General features: G+C 36.5%; 3 protein-coding genes and 1 pseudogene across 3 annotated transcripts; 1 reads left to right on the top strand and 3 right to left on the bottom strand.

The window, feature by feature from the left end:
- Positions 1 to 5: 5 nt before the first annotated feature.
- Positions 6 to 5468, bottom strand: LOC114527048 (cyclin-dependent kinase 4-like). Its single transcript, XM_028548630.1, has 7 exons — positions 5320 to 5468; positions 4713 to 5129; positions 2175 to 2316; positions 1827 to 1994; positions 1404 to 1564; positions 964 to 1099; positions 6 to 855 (listed from the first exon to the last, which is right to left on the bottom strand). The coding sequence occupies exons 2-7, from the start codon at positions 4931 to 4933 to the stop codon at positions 604 to 606; spliced, it is 1080 nt and encodes a 359-aa protein (XP_028404431.1). The 5' UTR covers positions 4934 to 5129; positions 5320 to 5468; the 3' UTR covers positions 6 to 603.
- Positions 5469 to 5808: 340 nt separating this feature from the next.
- LOC114527047 (cAMP-regulated phosphoprotein 21-like) lies at positions 5809 to 16877 on the bottom strand. Its single transcript, XM_028548629.1, has 18 exons — positions 16522 to 16877; positions 15696 to 15886; positions 14477 to 14573; positions 13954 to 14091; positions 13564 to 13641; positions 13168 to 13276; positions 12060 to 12135; positions 11907 to 11966; positions 11666 to 11806; positions 11309 to 11420; positions 10730 to 10905; positions 10516 to 10595; positions 9900 to 10184; positions 9561 to 9641; positions 9181 to 9434; positions 7969 to 8873; positions 7195 to 7334; positions 5809 to 6731 (listed from the first exon to the last, which is right to left on the bottom strand). Exons 3-18 carry the CDS (start codon positions 14558 to 14560, stop codon positions 6469 to 6471), a joined length of 2982 nt encoding a protein of 993 aa, XP_028404430.1. The 5' UTR covers positions 14561 to 14573; positions 15696 to 15886; positions 16522 to 16877; the 3' UTR covers positions 5809 to 6468.
- A 263-nt stretch (positions 16878 to 17140) lies between these two features.
- On the top strand, positions 17141 to 23422 carry LOC114527310 (eukaryotic translation initiation factor 2D-like). Its single transcript, XM_028548971.1, has 19 exons — positions 17141 to 17229; positions 17376 to 17459; positions 17950 to 18140; positions 18444 to 18527; positions 19003 to 19093; positions 19208 to 19315; positions 19525 to 19889; positions 20188 to 20302; positions 20431 to 20476; positions 20595 to 20698; positions 21162 to 21255; positions 21486 to 21556; positions 21898 to 21987; positions 22096 to 22188; positions 22369 to 22431; positions 22626 to 22683; positions 22892 to 22982; positions 23109 to 23195; positions 23282 to 23422. The coding sequence occupies exons 2-19, from the start codon at positions 17404 to 17406 to the stop codon at positions 23356 to 23358; spliced, it is 1884 nt and encodes a 627-aa protein (XP_028404772.1). The 5' UTR covers positions 17141 to 17229; positions 17376 to 17403; the 3' UTR covers positions 23359 to 23422.
- Positions 23423 to 23785: 363 nt separating this feature from the next.
- LOC114527311 lies at positions 23786 to 26774 on the bottom strand (annotated as a pseudogene).
- Between the last annotated feature and the right edge of the window lie 86 nt (positions 26775 to 26860).

Consider the following 26860-nt stretch of genomic DNA (forward strand, 5'->3'; position numbering starts at 1 on the left):
CTATAAGTGGCATGATTTTCAAATACTAATGAACGCTGCATGTTTCTAATACATTTTTACTTTTGATGCAAAAGGTAGATTGAAGATCAACTTCTATAGTGTTAATAGCATTGTTCCCTACCACTCCTAATGAAAGCATTGGGTGCCCTTACTCTTAGTTCGTTTTGTTCAATTTCACTCACTCACGAAACTGAACGTGAGACATTAGCAAATATATTAAAATTTTTTAAAGAATGTTAAATGAGAGGTTTAAATAAAGTATGTAAATTTGCTCTACAAGGAATACTTTTGCATTTGCACATTTTGCAAAGAAAACAGAACTATTTCTTACCAACTTCGATAACGATGTAAAAAGTATTTCGGAGTATTAGAAAAACGACTTGACATTAAATGGTGGCTTCCAAAACAAAACAAAAAAATGTATGTGGCTGCCTAGTCACAGTCTGTTAGTGCATATATTAAAATTCTACCATCAGTGTCGAACGATGGTCTAAATGTTTAAACTTTATAAATACAAGAAATAAAGAAATTGGCAGTGCTTTATGCATGTGGAGTATATTTGAACAGGAATTCCGTGTTTGGCGTATCGTATGCACGTTCGCGTCATGGATGTTTTGGATCGTTATTGCAGTCTGCTTCATTTGAACATCTTAATTTTCTTGAACTGTCATCATTTGTGGAATCCTTGAGCGCAGTCATATCACCATTTGTTTCCTTCGTGTGATAACCCGAGTGATAAGTCTCACCATTGCAATTCTCCTTGTTCTCAGTCACCTCAGCAAAGTCTTGAAAGTAAGGATGGTTTAATGCTACCCGAGCTTTGATTCTATCATGTGGATTGTACTTGATTAATTTCTGTCAAAAAATTAGGAAAGACAAATTAAGGTGTCATGTGAGTGTTTGACTATGACCAGTTAAACTGGTTCGCTGCAAGGTAATCAACTACTGAAAGGATGACTCTACCTTAAGTAAATCCTCTCCTTCGCTACACAACTCTGGAATAAGATTCTTTAAAGGAACGTGGATATATCCCATGAACTGACCCCACGGTAGTGAGCAATATTCCGGCCAATCATCTTCAGGGGGTGAACCTATTATCCTAATACACCAGAGATGATCATTCATCTGATATTGACACGAATCAAATAATTTTTAACACGAATCTAGATATTACTGATGCCTTAAACGGCAGTAGCATTGGTTATCATATAAAATTAAATCTATAATCGTATTATGTGTAATGAATGACTGCTCAGGCGCAATACTGCGGCTATTTCATCAAAAAATGAACCCCGAATTTTGGCGAACGAACTATCAGCTGGGCTATTATCGTTTAACTGCGTCTGAATAACTATTATTTCGTCGTTTAAGATGAGAAATTTGATTGGAAATTCATTACTTACCAGAATATCTTATGAAGTTGATTACACTCATTCTTTCCTTCAAATAGCGGTCTACGGTTAAACAGTTCAGCAAAAATACATCCTATACTCCACATATCAACAGGAGTAGCATATTCCGAATGAAGAAGCACTTCAGGTGACCGATACCATAATGTTACAACCTGAATGGAAAATACGAGTATAACTCCTGTAACACGGACGGATTTTATGTGGAGGGCGCCAGCCTCGAGGGAAATTATAGCTATCATGTGAATACACGTTATCGTGGATTTTCAAGTTTCTGACCAGATTCCTCCAACGAAAAAATGAAATATATTTACATGCACCACAACTAGAGTTACCTAGACTTGATTGCACCGTGGTAAATACAAGTATGGTTTGTAATGTATACAAAAAATATAGACGGTATAATAGGTTACTTACAACAGAAGTTAGTAGCATTGAGAAGCCATATATTCTAGCAAGACCAAAATCAGCAATTTTTAGTCTGCCATCATTGGTAATGAGGATATTTTGTGGTTTTAAATCTCGATGGACGACACGATGGGTGTGTAAAAAATCAATTCCTTCCAACATTTGATGCATTATACTCTAAATTGTTAGAAACAATATCAGAGGTCAGATAATTCATAAACTTTTACTTTACCCTTTAAAACGCCTAAACTACCTAAATCAACAGGTTTCCAGATACCAGTCTCGTTATTTCCTGGATTATCATTAGGAATCTATATTTATTTCATACGTCGAAAGCTCGAGTAGTTTTGACAGTACCTTGATCGTCCATGGACTCAGTCCCGGAGGTGGACAGTTCTCAAGAAAAGTCGTAAGATCTTGCTCAACATGTTCAAACACCAACGTTAACCATATCTCTCTTTGCATTGCATTATGGGGAGTATGAAAAACATCCAGTAGACTACAGAAATTTAAATGACAAAGTTGATACTTAGGGTGGATTCTCACTTGCAGAGAATTGGAATTTTTAGAGTAAATAAATTTGTTCAACTTGGCTGTTGTCAAAGGACGACGAACGTGAGGCGACCAGTTGGCGTATGAGGGCAAAGGACAGAAAAAATAATTGGGAAATGTATCTTTGATGGTCGGGCACATCTTTCATTTCCAATATATACAACGTTAAACTAGTGGGCTTTCCATCGATACGTGGCAGTCCCGTGGTCAAGGGGTGTGTTCTTGTGCGGGATGCCTGTGTTCGAATACTGCCTGGTACCACTTTGTTTCCAATTTTTATATATTTCGATATTTGAAAACTCCCAAATTGAACCAGTGACAATACCTTTTGGTTGGGTTATTTGAGGGTCTGGTTTATTTTCTGTGTATTTGTCGTTAATAAGAGTGTGGGCGTCTGGTGGATTGGTGTTAAGGATGTGCCCGACCATCAAAGACGTGCCTCACTCCATACTTTAGTATACTTAACAGAAAAATTAGCGAACATTCGCTCGGAAAAACTACAATGACAGCACTGTTTCGTTGACACAAAAGATACACTGACTAGTGAATACTCGATCGCCAGTATCGGTTTTAAAATATATAAATATATATTCCCCTGATCCAAGATTCGCATTTTTTATGTATCACCAGTCAATTATTGCGCGGATGAATATTACGCAGTTCACACTAAACGTGCGATGGTTTGCATCAGAACTGCATGATGGTCTTTTCTAGGAAAGGTTTTATTTTCGAACGGATCAATTTCTTCGTATCATATAAACTAACAGTGGTCAAAATCTCTTGCATTGGTGAAGTCTAATATTTGCTAAGAGCTAACAGCTTCAACAATAATAGCAGTAGTTGATCAAAGGATTTTGCAACTGCGATGTTCCTTTCGGTTTTGCAACTATTCAATTACTTTGGTGGTTCGTTTCCTGAAGGGCTTAGCGCGGATTTACCGCAGATCTTTCAAAAATCATAGACAATGCATACTTATGCTAAATGGAATAACAACATATCGTCATTAGTTTTCTTCTCATCTAAAATTATTAAAGATCATAGATATAGTATCACTTTTAATTTGCACTTTTACATAATAATAGGGTGGCTGTAGTCTAAAAGATAGGCTAGATTGATTACTCAAACGAAAATCACTAGTTCTCAAAGATATGTACCCCAAAATCATCTAACTATATTTGTTTTTGGCAGATGATGCTACATATCCAACTCCTATTAGTAAATTATCTGTTGAGCAAATGGTATGCAAGCAAAGCTGAACATCATGCTGGCATCTTTGCCTTACTTTGAAATGGTCTGCTTTATTTGAACTGCACTTAGCCAAGTATGTCAATAGTAATTATGTCATGCATGCTATTGCAGGTCTCAAATGTGCAATACGCATTTTCAGGTAACTATACAATCGCTAGTTATCAATAAATGCATAATTTGATATTGCGAGTATCTTAGTATCAAATAGGACTCTTCGTAAGGTTACAGTAGTTACAACAAAACATCAATGGTTTAAAAACAGGAAAGCAATTATCATGAAAATGAATTTAAAACATTTGGTGCAGTCATCCATCCCATGGTAGTTGCACTGAAGACATTGAACTCAACATGACTGCACATCACAAAGCTGTCAATCATGAGTGAAATTCTTTAGACAAATCTTGACTTTTTATTGAAATGAGCAAGCATTGGAATTTTAATTAAATATTTATTGGAGAGTGGCAGACAATTTCTATTTACTACAACCACTGCATTCGAAAACAGTATATTTACCTCACAGACTAAAATCTCTTGCAATGAAATGAAAAGGGTGGTGGCTTAATCTACACAGACGCTAATCTAATTGATTATTCAATACTTGATAAAACTAGTTTGTCAGGGGCAATAGTTAGGGTACATACATGCACCATCATGCACTCACACCTTCATTCATCATTTTACATCTGATATCATGACAAGCGAAAATGCAGCCAAACTGATGTTTTTCAATAACTTAAATCAATAACACATGTGTGTGGGATGAAGACTTTTGACGAGAGAAGATAATTAACTGGATTATTGAATTTAATGACAGCTTACAATGTGCTGAGGAACGATCAAATTTCCATCTCCATGTGGACAGAGGAAGATGAAAATAAACAAAACAATTTTAAAAATATGAAAAAAATTGTAAAATAGTCCATAAACGAAACTAAACCAAGAAGCTAAATCCACAGTAGTTAGTAAATGAAATTATCTCTCAGGTAATACGATGAGGAACAAAATCTTAAATTTTAATTAGTAAAAGGAATTTTACGCACATTGATTCCAAGTACACAGCATGAGTTTGTTATAACTCCTTCAAACATGCCTTACCTGACAATGTTTTTATGACCAATTTTATTAACTTGTTTAAGCAAGGCTATTTCCCGTAATGTCGATACTGGCAGTCCTTCCTCCGTCGTATTTGTAATCCTCACTCTTTTCAAGGCTACATAACGATTGTTGTTCAACAAATCCTTGGCTTTGTAAACAGTGCCATAAGCCCCAGTGCCAATCTCGCCAACTTCTTCGTATTTGCCTGGCTGGACTGCCATTTGACAAAAATAGACAGACTCAGAGAGACATGACTAAATCTGTTCATATATGGAGAGTTGACCACCAATATCTAGCTGATTCTATGTCAAAACACGGACAAATTTCAACCTCCTCGGCATGGTAGCATCGTGACTTAAAATCGATTTCTCGTTGTAGCCAAACAGTGCTTCGTAACTATATATCTGTTACCTTTCCCTATAAAATGATTCATTTCATGATGAAATGTGCGAATCCAATCTAAACCCTTAAATGCGGATGAAATTTTAGTTTCATATTTTGCATATCTTAAGTAAAATTCAAGACATATGCAAGACCACGCCGGTGGGCCAACATATAAACATGGCGATAAACACAAGTTTCCTTTATTCATAGCCTACTAACAAACCTCATAGGTACATTAAATACAACACAAGATCTCTCTTGCCTTTAAAAAGCACAAATCTTCATTAATGCAATTTTTAAATACTTGAAATCCCACCACGAATGAAGATCAGTCTGTAATGACATGCAGTTGGTGGTGCACGAATGTATTCAGCACGTGCATTGGTATAACAAAAATGTTTCCGGCACGATATTGATCCGAAGCCTTCCTATTGGTTAGCCATTTGGAGATTGCGCAATATGCCTAGTGATTGGTTTCTATGCCTCGACAGTATACTTTACACAGGATTACCACAAAGAGCCGCTGTCAATAGCCTGCAGAAATGTCTTACATAGATAATTAATGGAAGTTTATTATTATGTTTTTGTCTCCTCGAGTGGAACGACGCGGCCGAATTCTGATCACCACGACCCAAGTAAAATTCAGCTACATTTAATACATCGGATTACACATTTGATGTTGCGAGTGGACAGTCAGTCGTCTGAAAGTTGCGGGGAAAATTATGTCATTTAAAAAAAACTAACATACATTCTTGACATTTTTTATTCGAAAGCAACATACTTCTCTTATTCACCGATGGAGATTGTGTTCTACGATAAAATATTTAACTTTAAATATTATCGACAGGGTTATCGACAAGGTATCTACTCCTGTGCATCCTTGAAATCGCGTTGGAATGATTTTAGGTAGAAGAATTTAGGTAGAATTTTTAGGTGGAAGCAAATGCACGACTCGGTTTTCAATTTCAACGCTAATTATTTCGACTACCCGGAGGGTTATCGGAAAATTTTCACAGATTTCTTTCTGTCGCAAAATCATTGGTCCAAAATATGGTTTCATATGACAAATCTGATTCCCCGATGGGGCAAACAAGTCATTTTATAATCACGTGATCGTCGTAACGCACTACGATCTCTCGTTCACGCAACCAAGTTACTCATTTCGAAACGGTATATTTAGAATAGGATATAATTTACTATGAGTTCGCAAACGTATCTCAACGTAGGAATAAAACAAAATCTGATTGGTTACTAGGGTAAATTTTACTACTCTATTGAATCAATATTATTCATTACTTCTAACATAATTTTGTTAAAACTAACGCGTCAATGCCCTAACTAAAAACCTTAAAAATCATAAACACATAAAATCCTAATAATTTTGGCTTTCCAAGAACGGAATATCGGGAGGGCACCGACGCAATTTATAATTTGGATTAGTGTGCGTCTGTAATGTCTGCTCGGCTTGTTCAAACGAGTGAAATGTCGCTTTAGCAGTCAGCGTCTTTCCTGACTGTTTTGTTTTTTGATTCCAACTTATTTTTGCCCCAGCTTGGAGTAAGTCATCAACTACCTGATGCTGATCACGTGAACTAACTATGACGTCATACACTTCCAGTACACAAGAGCCGTGATCTGGAAGAAATAGAGTACCGTATGTAGACATCTACATGGACAAATATTACAAATGTGGGGTGATGGCTAATAAGATCGGGAACCTGAAAAATACATACAGTAAAAACGTCGATTTTTAATCGAGGTGCTCTTAAGTGTGCGATAACTTTAGAAACGAACCGCACCCCCCGCCCCGCCTCTTTACTGATACGTATATATTTGGGGATGAATAGACTCTTGCAAGCTCAACGACGCCATTTTGCAGGAGGTGGAGGATCAGCCCCTAGAAATTGGAGTCGTTGACTTTTAAAGGGTCATCGTTTTCGACCGTCTTTGTGAAAACAGCAATGTAGCTCCAAGCAACATACATGCACAGTATATAGTATGTCAGGAAAAAGGTCATCTTTCATATCAGCCGTTCTTTAAAATGTCATGATTACGTGATGCGTAAGTCATAAAAAACACTCGGGAAGGCTGAACATACCTGTGGCGTGTTCCATTTCAAGACTCGACGATCCGCTGTGATATGATCCGCTATGAAACTGTTTACGACTTGAATCACCACCGTGTTTGTGTTGGTTCTTTCGATGTTTTTGCTTACTTTTTCCTTGTTGGTGATGACTTCTAACATATAACAAAAGCAGTTTTATAACCTTAACAGCGTATAAAAGAAACATAGCAAGTATACCCGAAAAGCGACGTATTTCCAATAAAGATTAGGAGGTGCATGTAACGTCATTTCAGTGGCGTAGTCAGCATCGATAATTGGGGGGGGGGGCATATTCATATATTCATGTTAACAGACTGTAAAGACAATTGATTTGAAGAAAATAATCCTGCGTATCACGAATATATGAATATGCCCCCCCCCCAAATAATCGAGCTGGCTACGCCACTGCGTCATTTGCAAGTATTGAGCAGAAATTAAATTGTTAGAACTCTTCTAAAACCTAAAGCCAATATCTTGAAATCCTGTGCCAAGTTGAAATCACATGATTGATTACACCTCGCCACAAGTTTACATCCTCACCATTCCACACTAAAAGATATCATTGTGGCAACAACTACCACTTTATATGGAGTTTTAAAATATTTAAGTTTCAAAAAAGGCACGAATTTTGATTTTAAAATTTGATGCCTAGAAGCTACTGTAGACACGTCTACGGTAAAAAAAATATGATCTACGGTAGAAAGAACTATCTAGAAGCTATTTTAGACACCTCTACGTTACGATTTGTCCGTACACGTAGCAACATACCTTTGACCTTCGCTTTTGCCATGTCCTTTTCCTGAGCCACTGCTTGATCTTCTGCTCTGACCAGGCGGTGTGATATGACCTCGCGGGGAATCACTGGGTGATGGCTGTCTTAAGCTACTTGATTCAGGAGTATATACATCATTGGATTTACTACCTCCCTTCTCTGTATACGCCTTATATCTTGCAGACTGCGGTAAGTTTGGTCTGTTCTGACCAACAGCATACGGAGCCTGTGAATAACCATACAATTGTTGTCCTGCAGGAATCTGAACAACCTGCTGACCTGGTAATCCGTAAGGGTTCATAAGGCGAGTTTGCAAATGTGCCACACCAGGGTTCATCACCGGAGTAGGCATTTGTGGCCGGGTGGGAGCCCCTGGAATTGTTTGCACATGTTGAATAAATGCTTGATTTGTATTTAGTGGAGATGCACTCTGAGGAGGCGTCGGAGGGGTGTGAGAACCGCTTCCTTGCGGCAATAGAGTTTGCTCTCCTAAAGGAAATCCCTGATTAAAATTTTGTTGCGGGTACACCTGGTTATACACTTGAGGGTTGTACCCTTGTGGGGTAAAGGTTTGGGGTGTCGACGATGGATACATATACGCAGGGTTAACTTGACCAGGATTAGATACTGGGGTCATAACTGCCATAGTACCCGAGATGTTGCGATAAACCATAAACTGCACTGGTTGACCAGTGGGAAATGTTTGCGTGGAACCCGGGGGGAATGTGGACGGACGTTGCTTCGTTAATCCGGGATTCTCGTGCTGTTCCAAAGAATTGATTGAAACTGCGGCGAACCGATTGTTCAACTCTTGGTAGTTTGGATTTCCTGCGTTTGGATTGATGACACCTTGCGTACCAGTCGCTCCAGCTGTTTGTTGTCCAGGTAACATCTCCAAATCCTATGCATTCAAATAGTATCACGTCGTTATTCGTAGGAAGGAAAGAAGGAATTTAGAAGGAAGTTTCAATTAGTTGATCGAGTAGAGAGTATATATGTTTCACTACCCATTCTGTGTTGTAATAAAGTGTAGTGTCACGTATTAAGATGCCAATGTTTTGCTGCGATCGATCTTTTGAAAGATGTGATCAAGTGGTTAAAGTTAAAGTGTTAAAACAAGGGAACTTTTACCAAACATTCACGGACTAGTCGATCCTTTGCTTTTATCAAAAGAAAAAATCAGCACTCTTAGACGTTGATTACATTACCTGTTGGTTAAACATTCTCGGAGCTTGAAAGACAGGAAAATTCGTTTGGCCTACAAACTGTTGAGGAAACACCTGAGAAGAAAATCCACCTTGAGGTTGTTGCACAGGCGGTGTCGGTTGTCTTGGCGCGGGTTGACCTTGATATGCGGGTCCTGCTGGGGAACCTTGATTTGGAAAGAAAAACGTTGGACCAACATTCGGTTGCAATCCCACTGCAGTTGGTTGAAAACCGTCAGAAACCATCATTGGTCGGTCTATGGAAGAAACATTAAATGTAGATAATATCTTTAAAATCTAAAATTTAAAATATTAAGTTTTGAGTAAATTATAAGTGAATTTTTGTCCATTCTTATAGAGTATATCAATTTAAAAAAACATACTAGCTTCGTGTCCAGGAAAGATCGGGGCTTGACCTGGAGGGTAGGCCGTCTTGTTGTCTGGTAGAGTCCATACAACACCTCCTAAAATGACAATCTTATATTATTCTTACTAATTGAATGCCAAAGACAGCATTACAGTATCTGCATCATACGATGCCCGCATGCACCCAACAATATCGAGTATTTCACTGTTACATAATGTAACTGTGCAGCTATTTTCATTAATCACGTTATAAGGACTTATAAATCATAATACTTCGGGCGATTTTACTGTCCATCTTGATTCAGGCTGTCAAATTATAATTTAGGGAAATACAAAAGTTTCCATTAGTTGATTACCTGTTTGATTCGGAGACAGTTGTGGAATCATTCCTACCATAGATGTTGCTGAAACATCACCTACAGGAATATTTCTCGCTAAATATGGAGCTCCTTCAACTGAAGCAATAGTACTGGTATCCACTGACTGACTAAGAACACTGGAGTCAAAGTTCGAGTCAGTTCCAGTCGTAGTTAGAGGTGCTGAAGATGGGGACGAACTAGCGTCTGTGTTCAAGCTAACGTCCAGCGTTAGTTGCGGAATATCATCCGGCGATCTTGACCTGTTTGTCAATACTCTAACAGCTGGATGAAAAAAAATAGCAAGATGTATAGAAAACTAACTTTGAAAGTAAAACAAACGATAATTTAGGGCAGCGTCAATAATATGCTTCTTTCTGCAGACCCTTAAATTACGAGGTGGCTCCGTTCCTAAGTAATCAGATAATCCAACAACAGAGAAGTAAACTGTCTTTATCAACCTGAGGCAGCCGTTGGTATAAAACTCGTAACTATATTTTGCGGTTGAATCGTAGTTAACTCCAAAATACACGATTCTGATCAGGCAATTTTGCCACTAACTATAGTTAAAAGTTAACCAGATATTTATCCCAGTCTACGCTTTGTAGCTACTAACCTGGCTGCGGAATATCCACCGTCTTATTACCAACACTTTCGGAATACTCGCTACTTTTCACTTTCTCATTTTCACTGTCCCTGAGGAACAGGAAATATTTCAACAGTTAATAATTTGTTTTCATAAAGAAGGAATGATTTGTTCGGAGGGAAATGTATGTATTTTGAGCTGACAAGTAGATTTTTCATATTATTGGACATAAACTCATACACACCCATCAGTTAACCCAGGAAATAGAGACTCTCCATCTTTAGATGATGCCGAGGATTGTGATGATAATGATCCGTGATTAAATATTCTCGAACGAGCTTTCTTATATTCCTCTTCTCGTTCTTCGATTGATTTCGACTTCTTTCCTTCCATAGAGCGTCGGGAATGAGAATTGTGTCTCTGAAATACGTAAAAAATAATAACTTAAATGATAAGATGACGACTGAAGTCAATACAATCTTTACACGGTAGTAGCTTTGATATATGGTCTCAAATACAGCGGATCGAAGAAACTCTGATTAAGGGATAAAAATAGTAAAAAACGCACTGAATTCAGCAATATGGTAAATGAAATAAGACAAAGAATCTCATGTGAAAAATGCAGTGCATGGCTTCCACGCAAATAACCTCTGCTCAAAACGTCTAAATTTTAGTATTTGCATCAGTCCAAATATATAATATTCTTCACTCCAAGCTATTTTCTGAAGCCATCAGAATATTTGAAACAAAAATTCCACGTCAAAACTCAGCTGGTGCGTCATGCATGGGAAATGGCTTAATACAGTGTCTTAACGAAACATACCTCTGGTGGTCCAGATTCGTCACTAAGCGAATTTTGTCTTTTTAATATTAACTTTGGTAAAGGGTCCTCCTCTGAATCTTCGCGCACTAGGTCCGAAAATCTATGCTCGGGACTGAAGGAAAGAAACACAGACAAAAAGCAATTTAGAAGCAGCTCGGAGGTTTGCTTATATTATATGGTACATAACAATTCAGTTACTGCAAAATGGTGAGATATTGTCTTGCAGTGACTCGTAATGCTTGTTCTGATGGTAGAATACTCTGATAGACAGTTTGTAAAGTACTTTATGTGTACGGCTATATTTCAAAGATAGGATTCTGCAATTATTAGAATTCTTAGATATATTAGAGCACTTACTATCTAGTGTTGGGACATTTGTTGACGATGATGCATTTCCCTGAGGAATCCACATTATGATCCAGTCCAAAATATGCAGCCACTCTGTGGACAATCATTCTGTGGTATGATGTCATTGGTGGATACTGAAGTATAACTTTCCTATAACAGTAAACATAAGATCAGAATAAGGATTGGAGAAACCTCTCAATTGATTTGACCAGAATTTACCATATACAGTGACAGAATACAATGTACGTACCTTGGATCCGATATGAAACCGAGAAAATCCTTTTCAAGTTTCAAAAGCATTTTCTTGTCCCTAGCAAAGACAAAAAACCATAATTCAAGATATTTATTAAACTATGTACTTTCATGGATAATATCCCAGTTAGCAGAGCACACATATTCTCACCTTTGATTCCTTAACGTTTTTATGATGAATTCATTCAAGTCTGTTCCAGTTGAGTCAGTGTAATCAAAGGAGCTGTCTGAAACACGAATAAACATATATTTATAGCACAGCTATACTTATTGGAAAAAGTATTAACTACAGCTACAGACTCGCATGCATGTAAGATCTTTAGAAGTTCTTATAGATGAAAGGGGAGCCTTCGTAGCATCAGCCAACAACCTAATACCAGGGTCAAGCGCGCCTTTTATGCATCAAACGCATTCGAAACAATGGATATAATTATAGTTAAGAAGCTCGTTATTTATTCTAATTCCTTCGACGTTGTGCGTTTTTTTGTAGAAATCGTAGACGGTCGGTAGCATCTTTGATGGTCGTTACCGTAATTTAAAATCCTTTTACCACTAGCCATATGTACATATAGTTTATTTGGGCAGCTGCAACCAGCTGAGTACCGGTAGCTAACGTAGTGTGCAACGTATTGTGCACATGATGAGTTCAAGTCCGTTCAGGACTTTTTTAATTCACACTCTTTTTTGCCATCAACGGCCGACGCAAGTTACTGTAAATGCGCTTCGGTGTAGAGCTTAGCCTTGAACAGAAAATACTTTGCCAACATAGAAAGTATAATTAAACTAGAGCTTTTCTGTATAGTTGGGACAGTTGGGACGCCGGACAATTTTGGAATTTTACAAAACTAGTTAGTTTTTCTATCGTGTTTTTTATTTCGTTAAATTTGTAGACGAGTGTTTCCAAGATAAAGAATTCGAAAAAATTGCAAAATAATAGCAGTAACTACGAACAATGAATATTTTCCCTGGAGAACGGAACCGCGACTTCAGTTGCTGAAAAAATTTCGGCTCACGTACACTGTAGGGCCGAGGAAAAACGAATGGTTCAGCAAGCGTCAGGATCTAGGATCCGTCAACGACCATGCAATACGGCCACTATACCTACATTCACTGTCAAGGAAAGGTTTGAATGAACGAAGGCTCGTGCGAATTTCAATATTTTAAATCGGATAATTTGGAGGCAATTTGGCAGGCAGACACAATGACCTTCAAACATGCTACTGCATTATTGAGTCAGTTGTTTGAATTTCATAACTAACCTCTGGAAGATGGTAAGCTGGGTGAACCAGATTCTGAATCAGCATCCTTGCTTGAGGTCTGATGTTTGAGAATTCGGGTTGTTTCACTGTAACTTTCTAGTGACAAGTCCTGACAAAGAATTTAATATAATATAAATTTCAATATAAAATAAATATTGTTAAATATATACTGTACAGTACTGTATATGCTAAATTGGCTTTATAAACTTGGGCAAAGATGAAAAATGCAGTAGTTGGTCTACTTTTATCAAGAGGAAAATATTAAATACTGACTCAAACAGATCAAACTGATTGTTCTCCGGTTTTTTACAAAGACAAATAAACAGATAGATGAATGATCGATGCATGAGATCATATCTGGGTACAAAGCTGGAGAATCATTACAGAAATTTGTACCTCATTTGATTCTTCTGATGGAGTTGAGGACATGCTATGAACAGCAGGGACACGTGTTAAGATTCTTAATCTTGACGGCTGAAATTTTAAACAATTTCCTTTTATCAACAATATAAATTAACAAAATCAACTATAAAGCAGAAACTCCACTGAAAATGCTGTTATTTGGGTGCTTATCATTCTCCTAAACTTGGTCAAGAGTTAGGGTCAATGAAGCTCACTAATCTTTGCAAACAATATTGGGTGACTAAAAGACTAGTAACTGGAAAGGCATCATGAGAACTTCTATATTTCAAGCTAATGCACTTTTGAATTGAGTCATGGAATTACTTCTATGAAAAATTCAGAAAATTCAATAACTTTATTCACTTTGTGCATTTAGAATCATACCTCGGATAAGGTCCGTGGAAAAACTGTAGTTTGTAAAGGTTGAACATGAACAGTATTTTTCACAGGTGTGCTTGGCAAACTGCTTGACACCTGTTTTTCAGGATCACATCCTTGATTTGAATCCAACGCATCATTTATCTAGATTAATAAGGAGTTGAATAGCATTTCATTAGTCTTAGAGTAGCATCTACAATGGCCAGTGTTGTGACTGCAAAGGGAATGTTTACTTGCAAAATCTAATTGTAATCAATATTATCACACAGTCTGTTATAAAAAGGCCTGAGAGTAAAAGAAACCTAAATTTAATAGCTGGCCAATGTTAAAAATGTTTGACATCTAAATCAGTCTTTCAATCTAAGAGCACATTAAATGAAATGACAAAGTTGCTACATTTTGCAAGAAAACAAGAAATGCTATTGATTCAAGAAAAAAGACCATCTGACATGATATATTGATCAATCAGTTTTTTCAAGATCACTACTTCACATAGCTTTAACAAGGAATAGCAAAGTATACACTGCACCTCTTGATCACTACGATCAACATCTGATTCAGTTTTCTTTTCCAATTCTTTTTCATCCATTCTTTTTATCACTATAGTTTGCATTTCATCACTAAAACTGAGAAACACCTAAATTAGAGTTTCACAGCCAGAAAAATGTTGCAATTCACTTATATATTGCTTTTATTACACCATTACATGCATACATATGTGCAACAAAAGATCACACCAATTTTAATTTTTCATATACTGATTAAAGAATACAGTTTTTCCTTCTATGGAATAGGACATCTTATTCTGTAGTTCAGTATTAGGAAATGTTTATATAAATTGCAAGCTTTAACCCAGCCTAGGCCTACTCGATCCTGATTGTGCAGTATAACAAATTCACTTTGTTTTAAAAAATGTTGTACAGTACAGTTAAAGTTGTACAGTACAATACAGTAAGAGATTTTCTGTATATATAGAAACATACAAAGGTAGTAATCAACTGATAAAATCTTAGTAATGGAATATTTGTTTATAATTAAATAGTCAAAATGTCCAGCAGGAATATCTTCAGCTTAATGTTGCCTTGGGTTGGCAAATAATCAATCACCAAATTGTCAATTGCTATAATCTACACTATACTCTTTGTAGTTTAAATGCCAATTTAGCTGCATCATTAGATGCATCGAGCTCGGTTCTCACAGATAAAAACAAACAAAACAATCCTATTTTAGATCTCATACCGATCACAGACTATACACTATCACACATACTGTAAAACATGATTAAAGAACTGTCCCCTTTCATTCTATTTTCCCATCTATGAAAATGAATGGCTACATTATTTTGAGAATCTCTATGACGAGGATACTAGGATTATTCATTGAGCATCATCTAACCTAGGACAGATGCTGATAAATAGTAAGGAACCTTTTCCCAAAGGTGTCAGAAGGCTAAACTAATTTCCATAGTAACAACATACATCTGTCTTATATTACTTCAAAAACAGGAAAAGGCACTATTTGCAACATTAAATTCAGATTGGTCAATCAAACATGTTCTAAATTTACCGAAACAGATTTAATAGACACCAATCTAATGTATGTAACAACAATCTAACAGTTGCTTGCTAATATACAAACTCAATTGCCTAAAAGCATGTTTTGAATATTCAGTTGGAATTAACTCATGAACAGTTGTATAATTAAGGCTTGGGGATTATCATATTTAGGAATTATAGAAAATCTCCTACCTTTGAATTATGTTGAAAAAACAACTTGCATATTACATGTCTATTGCTATAAATATCTTGATGACTGCGGCGTAGCTTAATATAGGAACATTGCCTGATTGCAAAACCAAGACAATCTGTTGACGCAGGTGCTGTGGCGAGCTCTGCCTAGCTCCACCTTTACGAATATTTTCCCATGCTTTTATCATCGCCTGCACAAAGAAATAAACTCAATTTCAACCCCATTACATGGCACCTTAAAAACGACAAGATTTAACACAGTTTTTACAAGATATCAAAAGCAAAATCCCCTTCACGGATAAATGTTTGACTTCATATATTATGCAAAGGCAAGTCGTAAGATTTTTAATGATGCGAAATTGCAAGCAAGCCGTTGCTACATTCAAAAACACCGTACCTTGCCATCTTACATTGCCTGTTGAAATATAATAACTGGAATTCTATGTTATTAACGAAAAACGTATAGCCGATAACAGGACATTATAACATTGACGTCTAAAAAGAGCGATCACCCACGCCTTGAAACGATCCGCTATTTACATTCAGTGGGCAAACAATATTTGTTAGTAAAATGCGTAGGACGGTGTCAGCGCCGTATATAAGCTACAACTTTTCAAGAGGAATACTTGCTATTTATATCAACACCTGACCGAGAATGTCATTTTTGTACATCAAATGGCTACACCGGTGTTAGTTAACTGAACTTTGAAATACCAAATTAAGTTTAACGGGGGATAACTTTTCGTGGGCAACATGTGAGGATGGCCAAATCAGTCCTACGTGCGTGCATTTCGAACTAATATTAAAATCCCAACAAAAGACTTACCTTCCAGAACAATAATCGGCGTTCTTATTACTACGCCATATAATTTATCAAAGACGAAATACAGCACAATAGTTCCAAGCAGCCGGCATCTAGGCAAATTTAAGTTCAAGACAAGCACACGAATTCTCAACACTCTTTCGGGCCGTTACAGCTGAAGATGAAAGTGTTGGTCGATAGATAACGTACACAGCGACCCTTTAGAATGTCTAATGTGTGATTCGTTTATTCCAAGTGAATATTTTGCTTGACATTGCCAAGCAGACCCACATGTTTTATGCCTGCTGTTTCAAATGTCATAAAGGACAGGAAGCTATTTCCTATCATGCTTTCCTAGGATCGTCGCCAATAAACCTGCATGCACGCACTGAACACTGGGTAATTTTCTTATGTGGGAAAATTTAAACTGCTCACAAAAAACAAAAACAATCCGGTTTTTTTTCATTTTCCATTCTCGTATTTAAAATCGTTTATGCATAATTTGGAACATGTTATTAGCTTTCTTTTTATAAATGAAATTATTTATATTTTATGCTTTGAATTTAAAATTAGACTGCCGTAAAAGGTCCGAGATTATACTTCATTCTCAATGTGAAGGAATACGTCATGTTAGCCTGGTAGAAGTAGAACTAAGGGTAGAACAATAGTGTAGAGCTGTGATTGTATCGAGTCTATTGACCATTAAAAAAACCTTAATTTAAGCAACTATGTGTAAGTACAGTTCAGAAATATTATTTATTTGAGTTATTTCACTACGTTGAAATATATTTTTAAATACATTTCATTGTGTATAAATGTTACTGTTATTTATATTTTAATTATGTAATTATATTATCAAATATATTTTAATTTTATAGTGCTAAAATTGCAAAAAGATTAGAAAATATGTTTCTAAAGAACTTTCGTGTTAAGTCCAATACTGCCATTCGAGGATCTGATAGGTATTGTTATATTTTATAAATAGTAGGATCAACCACTTCAAAATAGGAAGTTGGTTCTGAATGGAAAAATTGAAATGGGGGAGTACAGGGGGCAGAACAGGAGTGATCAAGAAACATGTTGCTGAGATGCTTGTGTTGGGCACATAGGTGTACTAGCCAATATATTTTTCAAGGGCATTTCATAGTTGACAGTCTTACCTGACTTGTTTTTTCCACAATCTGTTTGGATCTCAACTTACATCACTCCTACCCCCCACCTTTGAGCAATTGCAACAATATCTTGGGTGTGGCCAAGTAAGAAATCTTAAGTACTGAATACTATTGCAAGACCCAAAAGTGGGCAAACACTTTCAAATACCCACAAAAATTAGAATATGGAAGCTAACATATTATAGTGCAAGAATTATTGTTGATACAGGCTCCTTTTCTTTACCTTTTCTTAGTTCTGCAATATATTGTATTTGGTTTCTATTTATTTTTCATTACAAAGGAGAAAATTGAGAAATGATATCTTGAGAGCATTTCCTTACATCACACAAGAGATTGCCTCTGCAATTATTCCAAACAAAGATGATATGTCTGTCATGAAAATTATGACACATTCTGGTCAAAATGTCACAGCTTATACTGTGAATGGATCTCCAATTCTCTTCCAAATAGAAACAAAACTATATCCTACAGGTTGGTTTTGCCACATTGCAAATTGAAATTACCGGTATTCAAAAGAATTTGGTGTTTTGTTGAGAAAACAAAGGATCAGAATATTACAACATTTAGAAACAAACCATTAGTGTTTTTACAATGCAAGTTATTCAACCTTTTGGTTCAAATTAAACCTGATCTTCTGCATTCCGGAGTAATGTTCGTAATTACCACTAAGCTAAGCGACGGAGATTGAAGAATGATGATGAAATCATTGAAATGCACTGACTTCACAATTCAGCTTCTTTAATCTTATTTCAATATTAATAAAATCATTTTCAGTTTACTTATTGTGGGAGTATCCGGATATGATACCAACGTTTGTAACATGGCCAAATGTTTTCGAGAAATTACGTGGAGGTGCAGGTAATAACGCTCCAGTAAATACTGCATGCAGTGCACATATTTTTAAAAGGACACGTAATATGTTCTTTGCATATTGGTTGGAACTTAGCTTGGAAGGGAAGGGTCTAAAAAACTAAGCTCAGCTTTAAAATACAACAATCTCAAAAAACAGTACATCAGCTAGCAACTTTTTATAATTAAAGCGTGATTCGCACAGGTCACCGACAGTCGGCAATGACTATCGTCGGGAATCGCTGGAGATATGTGCCCTGTTATTTTAAATACATTTTGTTATTTAGTTTCTTTTTATCGATCATAAAATAGGGAAAACCTTCACCCATTTTTTGTTTCGTTCATCTGATTTTATTATTCAATAGTTAATTAAAATCTAAGAATCTAAAAAAGAATTTAATCATATTTTTGGCGTTGACTCAGCGAAATACGATAGTTATTGTGGGAAATCGTGGGAGTAAATTCAGCCTGACTTTATTCTTAGACCTAATGCTACCAGGTATTATACAAGTAGACACTGATGAACAGGAGTTTCCAAAAGAACAAGTGTGTTCGGTTGCCTTGCTTGGAAATAGGTACATTCGTCATTTGACATTTCATAAAAAAAATTTTTGAGTTAACCCAAAAACTAAGAGTGTTAGACTGACTAGTATTTTGTTGCAATATCTTGTGTAACATTTTTAAAACAGAGCTCCAGTAGCTGTTGGTTACACAATAGTGTCGTCTAGCGAGGCAAGGGAACAAGGTATGCGGGGAAAAGGAGTGATTATACTTCATTCATATCTTGATCAATTATGGTAAGTTCATCGTAACCTAATTCGCATCCTGCACTATTCCACTCTTGTCGTTGGAATTGACCCTTTTTAAACCTGCTCAATCTAATCCTGTACTTCGTCGGCATTTTATGGAAGGTTGATGAGTTTGTTTACCCCATGGAGTCTATTCATGTTCTAAACGTGATATTTTCATGTTTTGAAATGTACACTTATATGCTGGTAAATTCCAGGTCGCAAGGTTCCAAATGTGATATTCCTGTGATCGCTCCAAATTTATCACAACTGCAAGAGAGTAAAGACACAACTAATGACGAGTGTTCAGTAAATCAAGACTTAACAGTAACGGACTCGGGTAAAAGTGATACAGCAGAAGCTGCAATAACTGAACCTACCGATAGTGAGAGCAATGAAACGCTGAGTGAAAATTTGAAGGACGTAGAAATAACAGAGTATGTCACAACAGAGTTATCATCTTTGAATCCAGAGGCAGCAAGCAGTGAAATGATTTCAAGTTTGAATAGGGAATCAGAGGAATGTTGTTCTGAAGATACACATACGACGTTAGAGGATGAAGTTCAAGAAATTTGTCCTGTTGGTAAGTTGCAGAAAGTCAAAGTGCCAGAAACCATTCATGTATATAAGTCAGTGGGACAATGTGGAAGTCCGAACGTATGGAATTAAAAAGTATACCTGGGAACGGTCATGATGATTTTTGCTGCTGAGTGATATTATTTAGCCTGTTATTTGTACGTGCATATCTGTAGAATCAGTTTGGAAAATATCTGTAAATATGTATGTCCTAATAATTGTCAGTATTTGGCAACTAATTATATAATGATTATGATGTACTAGAAAACGTTGCAGCAGGAAACTAATTTCTATCTTAATTTTAGATTCTATGGATGAGTTGTTGGAGAAATCGTTTATGTATGCTTTATTTTGTGTCAAGAACCATGATTTACCAATTTTGACCAGCACATTTTATAAAAATCATTTACTTCCATGCTGGTAAGAGATGCAAACTTAATATCTTTACTTACTTTATAACTAAAAAAGAATATAATTAAAGCTACTTCAAATTTCAATTAGCTACGTTTTGCAAAGATATTACGTTTGTCATTTTACTGACTTTTCAGCCCAGAAAGTCAAATATTGGATATTAAAAAGTCCAGTTACAAAAAGGTGAATAATCTGTAATAATTATAAAACTAAATTAACTTAAAAGTTTTTTTTGAATTAACACATTATTCCTCATGCATGCACCTATATATTCAATACAAGAGGAAAATTAATTTTATAGTTAACGAAATTCCTTCAAGTGATGGAAAACAGAAATTTCATCGCAATGAAAGAGCAGTCTAAGGGCGTGCATTGTATCGACAGTATCAACTGGGCCAACGAAGAGTAAGATTTTAAGTATTACGCAGTAGACATGCAACAAAGGAAATCACTATAGCAGCATGCATGTACCACAGTTCATTACAAGCATGAAATATAAATGTCTGAAAAGAAAACGAAAAAGAAAACACCTAACAATGTCGTAATGACGTTAAATATTATTACACAACCAAAACAACAACTGCTCCTCACAAAACAGGCCCTCAGCTGCGCGGGTCTCTGTATTCAACCAATGTCATTATGTCAAACAGCAATACACATCAGTAAAGACGTAGCTATATTCGTTCTCTCTTGGTCAATTATGCTCTTTATCCTTATAAGAGGCGATGCATTGCACGATATAAGCTCATTTATACCGCATCTTTGGTCTTCAACTCATGATGTCTTGTGTTTCCACAGCGCCCAATTTTGTTTAGTTTATTTTCATGAAAATGTATATTTTTTACCCTCATGATATCATATTTTGTAGTTTAAAAAACTTCAAGAAAGAAAATTCAGAAAAGATTAACGAAAACCGTCAGAACGATTTGAAAGAATCGAACACTGTCAGTAATAAATATAAGGTAATAAATTTATAAGGGTCAGTCTATATAATTGGTAATCTTATATGGGATAGCTTCACCTGCTTTTGAAAAATCGGAGCAATCGGAAAAGCCCTTAGCATGAAGCCTAATTTCCCGTTGTATTTAACACTGTTTGGTTGGCAAATCAACATATTCTTTCTAATCTTTCGCTTTGTTATTGGCAAACAATTCACTCAATAATGTAATCGTTGCATGCTATACGTTTTTAGCCGCCAGAAATTGAAGATGTTTTTGCCGTGTCAGGATCTACGCGCACTCTTTTTGAAAGTCTTGGTTACAGGTACGGTTATTGCATTGCAAGTGGTGGCCATGCAGTTCTCAAATAATGCAGTTCCCAAAGGCAATAACCTTTTGAAGAAATCATTCCTCTCTGCAGTCATTTCTGTCCACGTTTTACTTTTATACTCTGCATTGGGTGCTGAAGTGCGTCACTGCAGTGCATACAGAATGATGCACAGATAAGAAATGTTGTCATGAGAAATTCATCGCATTGAATCGGTAGATATAGGATGAGATTCTTTTCCATGTAAAAACGTAAAAAATCTGGACGGACATATTTCAGGATGCGTACCTTTGGTAAATACAAACTTAGTTTAATTTCATAATATATTTGTCGTGCAGCAAAGGTGCAATATTAACAGCTAAAGAAGTGCGACAAGTGATCACCGATTATATCAAGTCTCAAGAACTTGCTTCTACACAAAATAAAAGGTAAAAGGAGGTCGAAACAGAAACAGACTAATTTACTCATTCGGCCTCTGCAGATTAAATGCATTAATAGCTAAAATTTATTTGCACTTTTGTATCGCACTTTTTCAGAATGGTGAAACTTGATCCAGTATTGTTTTCCGCAGTTCACAGAAAAGGAGAAGATAATTATGATACTCTTTCATGGGATGAAGTTTTTAAAAGGTCTGTTAAATTTTAAACCAATCCAGAATTGTTGATTAAATTATGGTCTATGTAAATATCATGAAATATTTAGCTGGTCTCGCACTTCAATTAAACTTTGCAATTGCATGCATGCGGGAAGAAAGAAACTGCGTTCACATTAATAATCTAATGTTATTTTCTTCACACCATGCACCATAGAATAATCGATAGAATGAATCCCTGTCATACTGTAACATTCAACGGACAAACACCAATTACCAGGTGAGAGAAATTCATATACATGGTCATATGTGAACACTTTTTGTGTTCAAATCATTCCGGTGACTTTAGGTCTGTCTCTGCTATATATGGTCTGTCGACACTCGTGACTCGTGACATGTGATCATGCACGCGACGCTTACGAAATGAAGAACAGACTTGATGACTGTAATTGTTTACATTTGGTCCTGTTCTAGGAAAGGCAAACTTGAACTTATTGAAATCAAACTGGAGCAACGTATGGGCAATAAAAAGGTAAGGACTAGGGAAGAAGAGCATAGTTCCCACTTTTAATTGCTCGCAAAACGCAAGGCATGGTTTCGTAATCATGTTTATATATAAATCGCTTTAGATATCCAATTACAGTAATTGTTTCACTCTAATCTGATTAGTTAATCAACTTAAAAACAACTAAAAGAATGATGAGAAAAACATCGAATCTTTGTGCATTTAAATATTTTAGGTAACTCTCGTACATAATCTGGAATATTACGGCATAGATCCCGGAGAATTTTCTCATAAATTGCAACTTAAAGCTGCTTCAAGCACCTCAGGTAATCAGTGTCTTCAGTGATGAATTTTGTACACGTTTGCACAACTGTCGTGGCTTCAAAGTCAAAGAGGAGATGATCTCTGTGGGAGAGTTACTTGGAATATTAATCTTTTATATTTCTTTATAGTTTCACAATTACCAGGAAAGACTAATCCAGGTCAACAAGTTCTAATTCAGGGAAATCAAATGTTGCACGTGGCTCGAACGTTACAAGGTAAATTACCATGCAGCATTTTCAAAGTTTATCTTGCCATGCATGTGTACTGAAGCGAATTCATGTGCGATATTATTTCTTTTTAGATGATTATGAGATAGCAGCGAAATATATTAATGGACTAGATAAACTTAAACAGTCTAAAAATAAAAATAAAAAGTAATCAGTAGCAAGTGGGTATGAGTAAAATTGCTTTGTATTATGATATAAATGACGAAATATATATTTAATGCAATAAACATATTACTCGTTTCTGGCTGCTTTTTTATTTATGAAAATAAAACAAAAAGACGCCTTGGTGAGACCCCGTTAGAGAATCATTCTCTGACCTCTCGCCGAATAATGATTTTTTCTTAGATTTCCGACTGCGCTGTCAATTTTGTCACGAAAGAGTCAGGTGGTTCTTCCGGGTTTTTTCATAGAAAAAGTAGACGTTGATGTCTATTATTTCTATGGTTTTCTTTGGTTTTCGCCAAATTGTTTCATTGTATGAAGCGCACGCTTATTTTTGGCTGCCTATGATATGAGACGATAAGTCTTCGGTAAAATAATTGCTGTGAAAGAATATAAAAAATTATTAATTATCGTAATTATACAGATGTAATCACAGAGAACTCTAATACAATGGTTAGTAAGATTAAATGCAAAATTGCGAAATGTTTTGCAAAACTGCTACCATTAGTAACAGTCTGTTCGTATTGCGAGTCTCTATTTATTGAAATATAATGCCTTCCTTTCTGTGTGCATTTTCCTGGACAAAACCTGTCACAGTCAGGACAACGTAATGTTCCTAATATAGACCATTTCCCTAAAGTGCTGTTGATATGTAAAACATTCCCTCTTTTAGTACATTTATACTTCTTCCCAGCGACGACAAGGTATAAAACCCCGCCTGAACATAAGTATTTATAACAACCACTACCCCAGTCTAACATTGTGCGGGTTAGACGTCCTTTCTTTGCGGTCCACTGGTTTGCTTGCTCCACGCACTTCGATTGAGGTCCGTACGTTTCTAACGCGTAATTTTCAAAATAGTCTGGACTGTTGCCTTCCATATGACACGCTGTTTCTCTTGCTTCTTGATCGGATTTTGTCAGGCTAAACTTTTGGTAAAATGGACAATAGTCTGCAAGGCCAACAGATCCACCAAACGCCCGTGTGTCTGTAATAAGAGACTTAATAGCGTTGTTTTTTGAAAGGCGGTTGAAGTATTGATATTCCTTTGGTAGTGATCTTGAGTATTTTTCGAGATTACAAAGTGCTACAGCGTCGTTACTATGAGTACAACGAGTGTGTAATGGTGTTTGTTTGGTCTGAAAACAAAATGGCGATGGGGAGTCATTGTTCTTCAGTTGAGTTCTCATCCAAGTTCTGCAGCTACGTTTGGCAAAAATACAACCAAGATTTCTCCCCCAATCCAAATTCTCTGCCATCCTATAGTTGACCCCATACCACCCTGAATCCTCCATCAATGCCAGTGTCATCCGGGAAAATACAGGATTTTGAGTGTACGTTCCAGTCATTGCCTCGTTTTCGAACACCCGCTTTTCCCAATGGGTCCATCTTGTTCCTGCACTTCCTTGGTTCTCAATTTCTGCCCCTTCTAAAGAACCACATCGAAAGTGCCTTCTTACTTCTCTTTTAACTTTTGGGGCCACAATCATTTGCACTTCATGTTGTACCAAACCATCCGCTGTTTCCCAGTCCTTTCGTGTTATTTTTCTCACTACTTTTTTCTACTCCATTCATACAAGTTAGTGTAATTATTATAACTTGGAAGACCAAATGCGTCCCTTTGTGTCAGTGGTCGACCCAGAGCATCTCTATAGAAAGCATAAAGTCCCGCACTAAAACCAAGTGCATGAAAAATTTCGTGCTTAGTTGTCGCTAAGAGACCGGGGTAATGACGTGGATCAGTTTGGACTTCACCAGGGCAGATATTTGCAAAGCCCGCTATAGGTCTATCCAACGAATGCTCTTGTTGACAATAAGATGCATAAGCAACAGCTTTTGTCTCGTTGCAATGCTGTGTCTGCAAAGACGACACGTACAGTATAAAGTCTTTATGTTTAATGCCTTCTATATTCTGCTTCTTCTCAGACTGACACTGTGAACCATGTTCGTTACATGTTCTGCATTTATCCAAATGCTGACGTGGTATTATAACTGGGCCACAGTATGTTTTTACACATGCTTTCTTACAAAATATTGTATTTCCTTTAGCATTTCCCGCTTTATCTTTCAGGAAATATGAGCGTTTATGGCACATGTGCTGAAGACGAATCGGTCGTTTTGATGGTCTTACTTTAAGAGTTCTGTGGAAATAATCCAAAGCTTCTGGGATTAGCTTTTGAATTATTAAATTTCTCCTGGCGTTGCCTAAATTATGAAGACTTGAGTCGAATGTCACGTGAAAGCGCATGTTTTGTGTCGGGGACAGAGTACGAGCGGACAGGACAGACCCACTGGGCACATGATGTACCATATCGTCCTTGGTCGGGATCCAATGCCGGGCATGTGCTGAAGCACAACACCAAATAAAGAGATAAAGGAAAAATATCCAGCCACATGTTTGTTGTCCCCTCCGGCAAACGTTGCATAACACTAGAAAAAAATCCTTAGTCTTAGACATTATTTACTTCGAATGGATCAAACATCGAACCTTGTAAGCAAATCGTTGTTTAAATATCAAGTTGTTGTTTAAATATGAGAGATCAATCATTTGACACATAAGCAAACATGACTAAGGCTGGCATCCATGACAAACCCTTGACTTCTATACATTGGCATTCTTACTCTACTGAAACCAGGACCCAAAAATTGAAAATAAGGCCGCGTTCAGAGTGCCCGGCACTGGTACCCAAAGTCAAAACTGGCTAATAAAACATGCTGAGCACAGTGCCCTTGTTGAGTGCTACCTCTGCACTCTGGAGATAGTGTGAACTCAGCCTAAACGCATTATGCTGGGTACCCGCGAGTTATGCTAAACATTACCTGTTGGTTTGCCGTCCCGCCAGAGATTTTCAGATCTTTGTTTCCGCGATGGACAAAAATCAAGGATGAGTGTCATTGATCAGAATAAGACTAAAATTAATGACAATATTTTCTTTTACGATTAATCCTTCATCTAACTTCAGTCTTGACTTAATCTTTTTAGGTTTGAATACAATACTTCATTGTGAAATATTGATAGACATAATATAATTGTATATATACTGATTAATAATTCATGCCTGATAATAATCCTCTTTCACTACTTTATTGTTGGCTTACAATAGTCTAACGATGACAAGTGAATATCTGTCTTATTGAAATGACTTAATTAGTGTAAAAGAATCAGTTGAAATTTAGGCTTACCAACTTTCCTGATCTCTATTCCTTTCCAGAGCGGTGGATGTGAAATGATCAAACCAGCAGGATAGGCAGCCAACCGCGATAATAAGCACGAAGAATAGCAAGAACAAATAAAAGCAAAAGTTCAACGAAAAACAGAACAACATTTATACCCGAATCCATGTGATTTTAGGAAAAAATATTGTCGAAGAGCGATAAACATATAGTCATAGCATTTTAGTGTAAGACTTCATGTTACGTCATCGCTTGTCGTTGAGATTAAAATAGACATGAAGAAATAAATTATCTTGAGTGTAACATGCAAACTAGTA

This window comes from Dendronephthya gigantea, unplaced genomic scaffold (genome assembly GCF_004324835.1).
Source record: "Dendronephthya gigantea isolate DGI-Jeju-01 unplaced genomic scaffold, DenGig_1.0 000043F, whole genome shotgun sequence".
Taxonomy (NCBI): domain Eukaryota; kingdom Metazoa; phylum Cnidaria; class Anthozoa; order Malacalcyonacea; family Nephtheidae; genus Dendronephthya; species Dendronephthya gigantea.